The sequence below is a fragment of the Tinamus guttatus genome, unplaced genomic scaffold (assembly GCF_059628265.1).
Source record: "Tinamus guttatus ecotype Peru unplaced genomic scaffold, ASM5962826v1 Tinamus_guttatus_pri_ptg000927l, whole genome shotgun sequence".
Lineage (NCBI taxonomy): Eukaryota > Metazoa > Chordata > Aves > Tinamiformes > Tinamidae > Tinamus > Tinamus guttatus.
Genome location: NW_028289461.1, coordinates 1,384,750 through 1,397,946, shown reverse-complemented (window position 1 = coordinate 1,397,946; position 13,197 = coordinate 1,384,750). Strand labels below are relative to the sequence as shown.

At 50.1% G+C, this 13,197-nt stretch overlaps 1 protein-coding gene across 3 annotated transcripts in view; it reads left to right on the top strand.

Moving 5' to 3' along the window:
* Positions 1 to 6,796, top strand: part of ARHGEF4 (Rho guanine nucleotide exchange factor 4) — a 91,736-nt gene extending 84,940 nt beyond the window's left edge. For all 3 annotated transcript variants that reach the window (XM_010218667.2, XM_088538086.1, XM_088538088.1), the window contains 7 exons: positions 116 to 295; positions 954 to 1,186; positions 2,169 to 2,298; positions 3,159 to 3,290; positions 4,038 to 4,281; positions 4,849 to 4,926; positions 6,386 to 6,796. In XM_010218667.2, the coding sequence (XP_010216969.2) occupies positions 116 to 295; positions 954 to 1,186; positions 2,169 to 2,298; positions 3,159 to 3,290; positions 4,038 to 4,281; positions 4,849 to 4,926; positions 6,386 to 6,543 (1,155 nt within the window). In that variant the 3' untranslated portion in view covers positions 6,544 to 6,796. The remainder of the gene's footprint in view (positions 1 to 115; positions 296 to 953; positions 1,187 to 2,168; positions 2,299 to 3,158; positions 3,291 to 4,037; positions 4,282 to 4,848; positions 4,927 to 6,385) is intronic.
* Positions 6,797 to 13,197: the final 6,401 nt, after the last annotated feature.

Below are 13,197 nucleotides of genomic sequence, written 5' to 3'. Positions count from 1 at the left end.
GCGAGGGGCACAGGAACCTGGTGTGCAGCTGACTGCCGTCTATGGGGGTTTCTTCTGGGATCCAAAGGCCCAGGAGCAAGTGCCCAGCGTCCTTTCCCATTTGTTTTTCTCACAGGGTTACATTAAGCAGTGCCGCAAAAGAGCTGACATGTTTACAGAAGAACAGCTGAAAACAATCTTCGGGAATATTGAAGACATCTACAGGTGCCAAAAGAAATTTGTTAAAGCACTGGAAAAGAAGTTCAATAAAGACCACCCACACTTGAGTGAGGTTGGCTCATGCTTCTTGGAATATGTAAGTGAATGGCCTTACCTAACGGGGAAGGGGCAGGTGATTAGGCCAGAGGGTTTGGAGGGTGTTCTGACAGAGTGGAAGCTGTGGGTGAAAAAACCCCACCAGTCAAAGAAACAATCTGTCCCCTCTCCCCCACCCAACAGAACACACCCACCCAAACACCCTCTAGGTCCCGTGGTTGCACAGAGAACATTTCCAAAGTGCCACAGCAGCTGAGCTCTGTATTCCCTGCAGGATAACACTGCCTGAGGGGCCAGTGGCACCTTCAGCTGCAAGCCATATGGGCCACAGAACCGTCACTGGGCAGCCTGTAAAACACAGAACTTCTTTCTGTATTATACAGGAGCACTCCTAGGCTGGGCCTGAGTTTATGCCTACATTTTTTTTTGCAGGTCTTTATAGTCACTGCCAATTTGTTCTTTTGAAACATGCACCTGAACATGGGCCAGAATATATGGGAGTGTCTTAAGTCCATCAGAGGAGCTGCACTTGCCTTATCGTACACCCCACCCTAACCCCAGCTTAAAGTGCTCTGGCCTCAAAGTGTCAGGGGCAGGATGCAACCAGATGTGCTACTGCAGCACGTACAGCAGCTGCAGCGCCAGGCCAGCACCTTAAAGAACATGGATGCCAAATTGCTTTTCGTGTTCCCTTGCAGCAAACAGAGTTTCAGATCTACTCTGAATACTGCAACAACCACCCCAACGCCTGCATGGAGCTGTCCCGGCTCACCAAAGTGAACAAGTACGTCTACTTCTTCGAGGCCTGCCGCCTGCTGCAGAAGATGATCGACATCTCCTTGGATGGGTTCCTGCTAACACCTGTGCAGAAGATCTGCAAATACCCATTGCAACTGGCTGAACTGCTTAAATACACCAACCCTCAGCACAGGTAGGCACCGGGGAGGCGTCGGGGAGCATGAGAGCAGTTGCATGGCCAGGGACTAATGCAACCTTGTATGTGGAGGGCAGCTCAGTGGGGCTGGCTAGGTGGCCAGTCTTCCCCCAAGGGGAAGTCTTGGCCTGTGACATTGAAGGCACATGCAAATGTTGGTGCTTCTTCAGGACCTGATTGAAAGCCTGAAACTTATTGCTCCATTTCAGGGTGATGCTCAACTGGCTCAATTAATTAAAGCGTCTGAAATAATTAGCTACAGAAGTAACAAGGAAAAATATATGTCAGATGAAAGCACTGACATTGGTGAATTGTGATTTAAGCTGCGTTTTTACCTTCCTAATTTCAGGGCTAACATCTCAGAACTGTTCTGTGTCTCGCTTTTGTGCAAGCGTGCTGATGCGCTAGTCCCCCACTTAACAAGGAGCTCCTTAATGCAGTGCAGGAGCTGCTGGGAGCCGGCGGCAGCGACGCGTCCCTGCAGTGTGGGTCTTGTCACAGCTCTGGGAGCAGGGGCTGGTGGCAGCAGATGGTGGAGAGGCTGGGTCTGTCCCAGCACCCGGGGAAGCCGCAGCTCCTGTCCACACGGCAGCGCATCACTGCTGCGCTTGCACCCAGTGCAGGCCCCGCACGCCTGCAGCCTGGCATTGGTAATGCACGTTAGTCCTTTGAGGTAAACAGGGCCTGAAAATGCCTTGTAGAAAAGAGGTTTAGCAATTGTCATTTTACACCTCTGGGGCCAGATTTGCTTACTTGCCTGCTGCCCTCCTGCAGATTGGGCCTGGACTTGCCACAAGGCTGTAATCTTGGCTTTCTGGGCCTCACAAACAACGTGGGTCTCCTGGAAAGCTGCCCTCAGAAACACTGTGCAGCTGCATGTGGAGCTCATGTTTTGTGCTGGCCAGCCCTACTCCTTTGGAGGGTAGCTACAGTCAGCTCTTGTCTTCTGGTCACACCTAACAACCCCACTGTACCCTAGGGATTTTAAAGACGTTGAAGCTGCCTTAAATGCCATGAAGAACGTTGCTCAGCTCATCAACGAGCGCAAGCGGCGGCTGGAGAACATTGACAAAATTGCTCAGTGGCAGAGTTCAATAGAAGACTGGGAGGTGAGAGCCAGCTTTCCCCCCAAACTGCCCGATCTGGGCATCCCTCCTCTCCCCCACACAACTCTTGCCCACAGCAATCATATGATACAGATTATTACTGTCCCTACCTCAGTTCTGTTCCCCTTCACCTTGGGTTTATTTGTTTTAAAAGCCCAGCTGTGATCTTCTCCTGTTACCTAAAGAGCTAGTGCTTAACCCACCTGCAGCCTCCTGCCTGCTTCCTGGGAGTTTTGTTTCCTTGGACACTGAACCTGGCATCTGGGGCAGTTCTGTCCATTTCCTTCTGTCTCCCAATTTTATCTGATTTCAAACTGTCAAGATGGGCAGAACTATACCCTAAGTTTAGAGCATATTATTTTTCTTTTGGGAAAAAAAAAAAGGCTCTGATATAGCTGTAACAGAAGCCAAGCTTCCCTTGAGACTCAACATAAGAAAATAACATCTAAAGCAAACAAACCAACCACATTTTTCACATCCTAGCCTCAGTAAAACCAGGCCCTCTCCTTCCCCAAGGATGTCAGGGTAAATTCTCAGCTATGTGGCTCCTTTAATGTCAGGGATGCAGCTCAAGGATCAGCTACCCTGAACACACTCCTTGAAGAAGGAGCTCTTTCATTTGTTCCAGCAAAATTCAGCTCATGTTCTCTGGGTACCAAGGGCACAAACACTGTCCCCACTGATGTGACAAGGACTGTCTTGCATCACAGAGGCTCCCTCTCATTCCTAGAAGACACGTTTCACCATCAGAAAATCAGCCCTAACAGCTGCACAGCCAAGTTGAGATTCTCCTCCATGCTGACTTATCCTCCTCCCTTGTTCTGGGATGGTGCAGACCAGCCTCTTCTTTGTGCTGCTCTCAGGGTGAAGATGTCCTAGTCAGAAGCTCAGAACTCATCTATTCTGGGGAATTAACCAAAATCTCCCATCCTCAAGCCAAGAGCCAGCAGAGGATGTTCTTCCTTTTTGATCACCAGCTTGTCTGCTGCAAGAAGGTAAGTTGAAACCAGGCATAATTTCTGTTTATTATAAGCTGATGAACGCAGGTCAAGTCACATCCCTCAGTTCAGTTTTGCTTGCTCTGTAAATGCCCATTTCTTTAATATACCCTGTGTTCCTGGCTGACAGAGTGTTATGTGCAGTCACTGCAGTGTTCTCGGACACTGTGCTGGCCTGCATGCCCAACCAAATTCTTACAGCAAGAGAGGAAAGCAGTGCCCTGTCGCTAGGCTTAGTGAAAATATGAAGATAAATCTAAGATGTGAAACCCTCAACGTTATTTATCACTGCTATCAAATTTGCTTTTCATTTGCAACACAAAAAAAACAAAAGCCAACTAGAATTTTTCAGCTTTTAAATGTGGATTGTGGGATTCAAATTCTCTGCTCTGATACTGGCTGAAGGCTGTGCAAGATGATAGACCTGAAGGAAGCTCTAGGAGCAAACCCCAGATAAACTTCATATTACCAATGATCTTCAGCGTGGCAGATAGCCAGTATCTCTAGATGGGCACCTTTCCTCACCCAGCAGACAGAACTGTGCAAATCCTCTCACTGCCAAGGTATCAAAAAGAAGTTTAAAACTGCGATTCCACAGATTCAAATCCTGTATGAATTTCTCTTACATTAGACCTCATTGACCACTAAGAAGATTAAAAATGCCATCATGTTGAAGAGGACAAGAGGAGTCTAGAGAACAAAGAGAACAGCAAAATCAGTATGACTGTGTGATCTCTCTTACAGGATCTTCTGCGCCGGGACATCCTTTATTATAAAAGTCGGATCAACATGGATGATATGGAAATACTGGATGTAGAGGATGGGAAGGACAAGGACTTCAACACCAGTGTGAAAAATGCGTTTAAGCTGCACTGCCGAGACACAGAGGAAGTCCATTTATTCTGTGCAAAAAAGCCTGAGCAGAAGCAGCGCTGGCTGAAGGCGTTTGAGAGTGAAAGGAGGCAGGTTCAGCTTGACCAGGAGACTGGTACGGAAAGGCCGATGCCACCAGGGCAGCACCGTCCCCCACTCCTGGCCGGAGCACAGGTGTCAAGGGAAGGCCAGCACATCCAGGGCTGCACACTTGTGTGCTCTCAGGGAAGCCTCTCTCTTTAACTCATGTGTCAGTGGTAAAAGAAAAAAATCCCCCAAACCACAGGGAGCCGCCGCAGCAGTGCGGCTTGCAGAGCTCGGTTTGCCTTTAATGAACTCAGCAGGGCTGACAAAGTAGCTGATACTTTACGTACAGCTTGAAGTAAGAGCTCAGCTCAGCAGTATCTACAGAGAACAGGTTCTGCCCAGGGCTCCCAGCACAAGAGGCAGCTTTTATTCAGTTGTTTAAATACTGCCTAATTCAGACACATATGGTGGGATGAAATTTGCAGCCCTGGGCTGGATGGGGGGCACGTGCCCTGTGGCGGCTCCGTGAGTATTTCAGGCTCGTGCCTCCTGCCCCACCACATTCCACGCACCATGACATCCTGCTGGCCCTGCCCCACGTTCCCATGAGGTACAAAGAGGTGACCTGCCCCTGACAGACTGTTTTATCTTCAAGGCTTTTCCATCACGGAGGTGCAGAAGAAGCAGGCGATGCTGAACGCCAGCAAGCAGCAGCCACCGGGGAAGCCGAAGGGTGAGTGTTGCCAGCCCTGCTCGCTGCCGATGCACGGGGCAGCCCCAGGGGTTGGTTTTGTGTGACGGGGGCTGCGCCGCACCAGCCCCCGGCTGGGCCCAGGGCCTTTTGCCTCACCCGATGCAGCGAGCAAGCGCTGCTCAGTGCCAAGAGCTTTGTTCTAGGGTTTCATGGCCACAGAAAAGTGAAAAGCAGGAGGGAGGGTAGCAAAGCAGATGAACCACTTGGACTGACGTGTTCCCGCCCAGCGTGCAGAGATATGGAAAGTTAAAATAATCTGGTAAAGAGCGGCAAATCTGAACCACGTTACTCTCACCAGCACACTCCCTCAGCTGCAGATTCATAGTCAGGAGCTAAGATTTACCCAATATGCAACCACCTGAATTTTTAATGTCTACAGTTTTTTTTAGAAGTTTTCAAACCTTCCCTTTGCTTATTTAACATTTTAGTCAAGATCTTTTCCAGCTAAGACTTCAAACTAAACACAGCGGAGAAAAGCTGATAACTATAAGCCATGAAGTTTTATTAGCTCCAGGTGGTAAATACCTCTATTGATGGGAGATATGGCTGGTAACGCCATCTCTTAAACATCAAATTTAGATTGAAGAGTCACAGCATTAAGAGTGGAAACAGTGTCATAAAGAAAAAAAATTATTTTATCCTGGAGGCAGAACAACAGGTAGGAGTGACATCTTCTTTTAAAAAACACATTGGCAAGGCTTAGAGATAATTTTTTCTAGTTTTCTAGTTCAGTTTAATGACCTTTTCCGTGCTAAAACTCTGTTTTACTGTTGTGCAGAAGTGAATTTAACTGCCTAGTGCTGGTAACTGACCCTCTTCAAGATCTGCATGTGCTTTTTAAATTCAGAACAAGCCCTGTTTTAATAGAGGGAAATAGTTTTGCTCAAATGGCATCAACTCTTGGGTAGGCAGATGGTGAGCTCACATGGCACCAGTTGCAGAACAGTTCCCAGTTCCTGCATTTTTCAAGGAGCCAGAGTCAGGAAACTGTTTCCTGATTCAGGCACCTGGCTCTGCACCTAAGGGTGAGTGCTCTGGCAGTAGCCCCAGTGAAACACGAGCAGCAGCTTCTAGTCCAAGTCTAGCTTGGATATCAGCCTACAAGCTGGGCTTTGCAAGCCCTGTGCCAACCCCATGTGAGGGAATGAAGAGAGCCCATTCCCGGGACCGTGGGAGACGGCGGGTTATAAAGGCCACCACAGCAGAGCCTGTTCCTGCCTGTGCCCTTGGTCTGTGCTTGGCCTTCCGGGGACCCTATGGGAGTAACAGAGCCTTGGTGAGAGCCTGTGTGCGCAGGAAGCACCCCTCTGCTGGGCTCCTGCTGCTGAGCAGACAGGTAGATTTAATTGCAGCTATGGTTGCAGTTGTACGGGACAAGGCAGGACGCGGGGCAGGGAAGGGTGCCAAACTCATGTGCTCCCCCTCCTTGTGGTCGCAGCTGTCACCCGGCCCTACTATGACTTCCTGATGCGGCAGAAGCACCCCACGCTGCCCACCACGCTCCCGCAGCAGCAGGTCTTCATGCTGGCAGAGCCCAAGCGCAAGCCCTCCAACTTCTGGCAGAACATCAGCAGGCTGACGCCCTTCCGCAAGTAGGGGCGGCCCCGCGCCGCTGCAGCCCTCGGCAAAAGCACTTTAGCCCTCGCTCCTGGGAGAGGGAGCCCCGATTCTTCCACGCCTCTGGTTGCAGAGGTCGGCCCACGTGCTCCTTCCTGCCCTATTTATTTTGCAGACCCAACTGAGCACACTGGCTCCGAGGTGGGACACAGCGTGTGCCAGTCCCATCAAGCCAGCCTTGCACAGCGCCCAAGAGGCCACCTTCCAGGAAGAGATCACAGGAGCCTGACATATTGGAGCTGCAAACATGCCGTTTGTCAGGCGTATTCAGAATCATTCCTTCCAGCTGTGACCACTAGTGCTGTCCTGCAGCTGCCAGAGAGGGGAGGGCAGCAGATGCAGCGGCCAGCTCCGTGCGCAGCCTCCCAGCGCGGCCGTGCTGGTCTGGAACAGAGCTGGGCTGGGATAGCCCCTTCTGCTGCCCTCCCACGCCCCGGCCCACGAGTCTCACCAAGGACGTGATCCGACACTCGTAACCCCTCCGTCAGCCTTGGCTGGCGCTCAGACAACAGTGAGTACTGCACTGTGACCCTTTTCTTTCCTTTAGTTCAACACGCAGATGAACTAAATAGTATGTTAACGGTGCCAATCAACCTGCAGCATGAGGAAAATTCAAGAATCTCCCTTGTGGGATTTGACTTATGTAAGTTAGAGAAAAATGTGCCTAAATTAATACCTTACTCAATTCCTTAGATTCTCTTCTGTCCATCATTCTGCCGTATTCCCTGGCCAATGAAAATGCTCATTATTTGTAATGCGTTTATTTATGGTAAAAACCAGAACTGTGTATTTTGTAAGTCTGTACTTGGTCTTGTCAGATGTTGTTAACTTGATGCCTGTTTGTCTGTTTTTCTTTTATTTGATTTTTTTTTTAAACAAAAAGGTCAATATTTGCAAACCTAGTTCCCAGAAGCCAGGGTCTGTGGTTCAGCTCTGAAAAACTAACAGCTCGATTGCTATGCCACCCCCTTCAGCCCCTCGGTGTAAGGGCTGTTATTACAGGTGTTTGACACCAACAGAGCAAACTCAAGGCCGTGTATTAAAGGCTGAAATATGGCCTTGAGCGCCTCACTTTAGGTCTTTAGGTACCCAGGTTTCAAAACTAAGGCCAAAAATTCATTAAATCTCGGTTAGCAAAAGGAAAGATTTGCCTTACCATAGTGAGAGTTAGAAGCCATACTGACTGAATTCCTAGCCTAGGAGCAGCCCTGCAGCCTTGGACGGAGGCCGCCCGCTTGTCCCAGCACGAGGCTGCGGCTCTCACGCGGTGCGCGCCGATGCGGGAGCTGACCAAGGTCTGGTCGTCCAGGGACAGCTGGATTCAGTAGCATGTACAAAGTCATTCTTGCACTATATCTCCCCCAGACCAGGGGCTACATTTAATTTCATAAAGAAACTTGTAAAAGTGACTCTCAGCCTGTGTTTGTGTGTTACTTGTCTCTGTGTGAACTGTTGTTTCTCCTGAGGCTGCAGTAGGGATGTTGGTCTTGCAGCATCCAGGGAGCACTCAGCGGCGCAGGCTCTGCTCCCCGTGGCAGGGCAGGCTGCTCTGAGCACCATGGGGATGCGCCTGGCACCAGGACACACACTGAGGCCTGCGGGTCACCTCCCCTCACAGCCTCCCCAGATTCCGGGTGCTGGGGATACTGCTTGTACCTGTCAGAGGCCTCCTGTTACACTAAGCTGGTCTCTATTAAAAAAGAAGGGAGGCGTAGGAAAAAAAAAAAAACCACCAAAAATGAACACCTCTGTGACAGCTCCTTAATGCGTAAGGATTTCTAAAATGCACGGAACAAGCCGCTGGGCTGCCAAACCCGACTTGAGCAATATGAAGTCTAGGAGGAAGAGCTGCTTATTCACAGTGGTTATGTCTGCTTCCTGTTTTTTTTGTTTCTTTTCCAAATGCATCTGTAATTGCATGCAGCACTTGGGCAGCCGTACTCAGATGCTTGTGGGAATGTCATTCAGATGCTGCAAAACACAAGCAGGGTTTTTCAAACCAACAACAACAAAAAAAGGAATCTCGTTTGCACATTCCTGCAATAGTCTCGGCCTCACAGTGCTCAGTCTCATCTCTGGCTCTTGGTGCTCTTGCCCTTGCGAACCACAGAGCCTAACTGCGCCCCATGCTGGCCTCGCACAGGGGAGTCTCCACCGAAACAAGCAGCAGAGCGGGCTGGGGACCTGCTGCGTGGGGGCACGAGGTCCGCAGCGCTGCCGTCACGCACGGGGCACCAGCACCGCAGCCCCAGCTCTGCCGGCAGCCCCAGGGCTCTGCACGGACTCCCCCCACGCAGCCCGTCCCGTCCCGCCACGCGCTGAGCCCCCTCCGGGGCACCCGGCCCGCCTGGCAGTGCTCCCTGCGTGGAGGCAAGGGCAGGGCGTCCCCACGTGCCGCTGCCGCCCCAGCGCGGGCAGCCGCAGCAGGAGCACCCACGTGGGCCACAGGTGACGGTTTGCGTTGGCCAGGAAGAAAACCACGTTGGTGTGGGAAATGGGGACTCTTCTGGGCCCACGTGCATTGGGATAAATGCTTAGTTCAAGCAGACTGTTGAGGAGGAAGAGGCTTTGAAGAGCATGAGGCCAGTGCCGCCCGCCGCCCCAAGAGAGGCCAACGCTGAAGCTGCCTCGGATGCTCACCAGTGAGTCCAGGCACTCTGCAGGGGTCCCAGGATGGAGCAGCCCCCATCCCTGATCTCCTACAGCCAGCTGAAGCTTCCCTTGTTACAACTGCTGATCATTTTAATTTATATTTATTTCCTACAGACACTCAGCTTTCTCTCTGCACTGAACTCAAACCAGTACAAATCCTGAGCTACTCTACTGGACTCGGGGATCACAGCAGCACAGAAACCAGCATCCTTAAATCCACAACTTTGGGGCAAAAACCAAAACAGCCTTCTGTGCCCCAACACATACATGGAGAGTTGGCTACTGTTATCTGTGTAGCAGGCGTTTGCAGAGTAAATGAGCTTTTGCTTAAGTTATCAGATTATTTACTGTCTCTTCCAGATGCCATATTGTGTCTGATCAGTGCACACAAATGTATTATAAAAAGAACTTCCTATAGACAGCTTTACAACCCAAACCCAGTTGAAAGAAATTAGTTATTTTGGGTGGAGAGAGATATATTCCCTAATCAAAAGCCAATTATCATATTTTTTAAAGTGTGTTTAGGATTCTAGTGTTGAAAACAAACCTTGGAGCCAGGCTCTGTTCCCTGTGGAAGCCTGAGGTCAGGTACCACCTAAGCAGCCCGGGAGAGGCAGAGAATTGGCGGGGCAGCAGTGCAGATTGCAGTGACACTACTGCAGCAGGTAAGACCGCAGCCCCTTTGCCCACGGGATTGACCATGCACCCACAGACCAATATAGCAGCGTGTGAGTCTGAGCAGCTTCCAACCAGGGATTTCTGCCTTGATTTTCTACCCAGTAGCAATTCCAGATTAACTGCCCACAGGACCTATTTCCCAAACAGACTCAGTGTATCTGTTTATGTGAAACTAGCATTGATCTTCAATAATTAAACATGGAAGTCATCTCCTCAATTACTGATTAAACAGCAAAACGTAGATATGCCAGAAAGTAGTAACTGCCTGACTGACACTCCAGCCCCCTCCTCCATACCCCAGCATCTGAATTTGGAATGGCGTTTCTCACCCGTCTGTGCGGTTCACGGTGGTGTTTGTACTGAGAGCCATTACGGAGGCTCCCTAGGGCTCCGAGCTGCGAGCGCTAGCATGGCCGTGTTGGCTCCGCGAGGACAGGCCCTGCCTGCAGCACCTCGAAGCAGCCGCGTGCCCAGTGCATCAGGACAGAACGTATCTCAATACTCAGAAAATACTTCAGCACCACGTTACATAAACAGACGGACATGATCTGCCCCAGGCTGGGCTTTGTTTTTATTTATTTATTTGTCTCCGTTCTTCTTTCATGTAGCTATCAGTTTAGGAAAAAATCCTGTGAACAGTCACATTTCCGAATGAGTGAAACTTGCCCAGATTTCACATGTCCAAGTAAAGCACAGGATTTACACAAGCCAGGTAAGGAATAAGTAAGTTGCTGAAACTGGCAGTCAAACAAGGAGAACCTGTGGCTGCCAAAGAGTCAATTTCTGCTCAGAACTGACAAAGAAAAAACAACAGCAAAGAACAAGAAAGCCTTCATTTCTGTTTTCTCTTGCTTATCTGGAAGAACTGAACTGGAAAAAGGTGGGTCATACCCTAGAAAAACACCCATACTTCAAGTTTTGGTATCATCCAAAGCAATACTAACTCAATTTAGAGAGGAAAAGAAAAATCATTCTTGGAACTAAATTAAAGCGTCAAAGAACAACTCCCATGGAGCTAAACATGGCCGCGGTGCAGCCCCGAAGGTCTTTTCTGCTTTGTCCTTCCTGGCAGCAGGACGGCAGCAGGGTGGGACTCCTGCTGCTCCTGCCGGCCCCGTCCATCCCCTGGCTGCCCCGCGCCGCGGGAGCTCCGGCCGCGGCTCTGCGCACCCGCATTGCCACCTTCGTCCGTGATGCAGAGAGCACCTGCACCCAGAGCTGCCAAAAACGCCGGAGCTGCATCCCTCGCCCGGAGCGGCGCCTTGTCCCGCACCGGAATAACCGAGAGCTGAGGCACCCAAGAGAACAGACACCCAAAGCCCAGCTCCAGCCTGAAAATGCCACCCCCTTCCTTGGTGTGCCACAAAGTTAGGAGTTAAACTTTTCTTAAAACTTTCATTTCTTTTTATCTCTTCTGATGTAAAGCAAAGTACCAGGCTGTGCACCTCTGGATTTCCTTTCCTGGAAGCATATAGTCATTTAACAGAATTAAATGCATCTTTCAACTTGCTTCTAAATATCAGTATTTTAAACTGTATCACTTGCTCCACCGTGTGCTTAAGAACTGGAGTTTTTCAGCATCCAGCAGGTCCTAATTTCTTATTTTGCTGCTATTGTTACAACTGTCTTGAATTGTCCTGTCAGGTTTAGCCTCATGCCCACTCTTGAGGGTTATGGCAGTGTACCTGCTGTGCAATGGCAAACGGCAGTGCAGTCATTCCTGAAGTTTTGGGAATAGCTGTTGATGCTCATTTCAACCGCTGGCGCCGTGGGCAGTGGCTGCAGCCACTCAGACCCTCTGCTGAGGGTGGCAGGAGGTGCCGGGACTGCAGGCAGGGAGCAGGGCGACGCAGCGAGAAGGTCTCTGCCCCAGAGCTACCACTGGGCAGAGCCACAGGATCTGGCTCCCAGGTAAGCACCAAGTTAGAGAGTGAGGGCTTGGGTAACACATCCTAACCGAGAAAGTTCTGAAGTGTTTTCAGATTATTTCAATCCACCGAAGATGCAGTTTTGTTCGTTTAGTTTGACAGTGCAGGGGAGGGAAAGAAGCAGAGAAAAATCCAGACAACCTTTTTTCAGAGAGAAGCTAGTGCAAAGGTAGACAAAAAGGTAGACAACATGTCAGAAATCAGAAGGCACCCCTGTGTTTCTTCACTAGAGGTGCTGCCCAGGGGCCGGGTGGGAGGCAGGGGGTGGCTGCAGAGGGCACAAAACAGCACCTGGATTTCACATGCCTTCGTATTCATGCTGCACAGCCCCAGGGCTCTCCCCTTCCTGGCCACGCAGCCATCACAGCTTGCTTGCCCTGCCTTGGGATCAGCTCTTCACTCTGCATTTTTATTTTCACCTCACCCCTTGATGAGGAGCTGCGTTACAAAGTCCCATGGCTTTGGCAATGCTGGTGCTATTAGGAAAAACACAGGCTGCTTGTTCTCCTTGCGTGACTCCCGGCAGCAGCTCCACTCCTCCTTTCCTCGCAGTGGGCTTTCTTTTGCACGACTTGGCTACCAAAGCAGCTCCCTGTTGCACAGCCTGTGCAGATACCTGTGATACTCAACCCAGACTTGTAAACCCGTGTGTGTGAACGACTATTTACATCGACATTGTGAGGTGGGAAATAAACAAGCTATCAACTTCTTCTCCTGTCTGAATTCTGTGCGCTTCCTGTTATCCTCAATAGCTACTGAGGATACAAACCGTGTCTTTTTATCTGCCAAAACCAATCAGCTATGGAGCTAAACTGAACGCTTAACAGCCCCTTTTCCCTTTGCTAATTATTTCTTCCTTCTTTCCTTAGCCAGAAGCACCTGCCTATCCCTCAGCTAGGCTTGGTAACAGGCCTTGTGCCTGCAGCCGCCTCAACGAGGCCTTGCTCACCGTCCCACTCACAGCTCGGCCCCGCGCCAGCAGCGCCCGCGCATGGAGGGGACACGGCCCGGGGTCCTGGCTACCTGGCTGAGGCCACGCTCCTGCCCACAGCTCAGCAAGGACCACGGCTGCCGTGATGCATCAGGGCTCACAAACCGTGCTTCATCACAACCACATCTTACCTTAATGGTAGCAGCTCTAACATGTATTCCTGGGACTCACCTCTGCCAATATATTATATAAAATTCACCCTAAATAATCAAGGTGCTGTGAAGTTACTAAGAAATATATCAAGAATATATGAAGTTACTAAACAGAAATACTAAATACTGTAGTTTTGGAATACCCCCACATGCTACTCAAGGAAACATCTTAGGAAAGCTAAACCTTCATAGTCACATTTGTATTTTATTCATGTTTATTCTTGATCTCCAG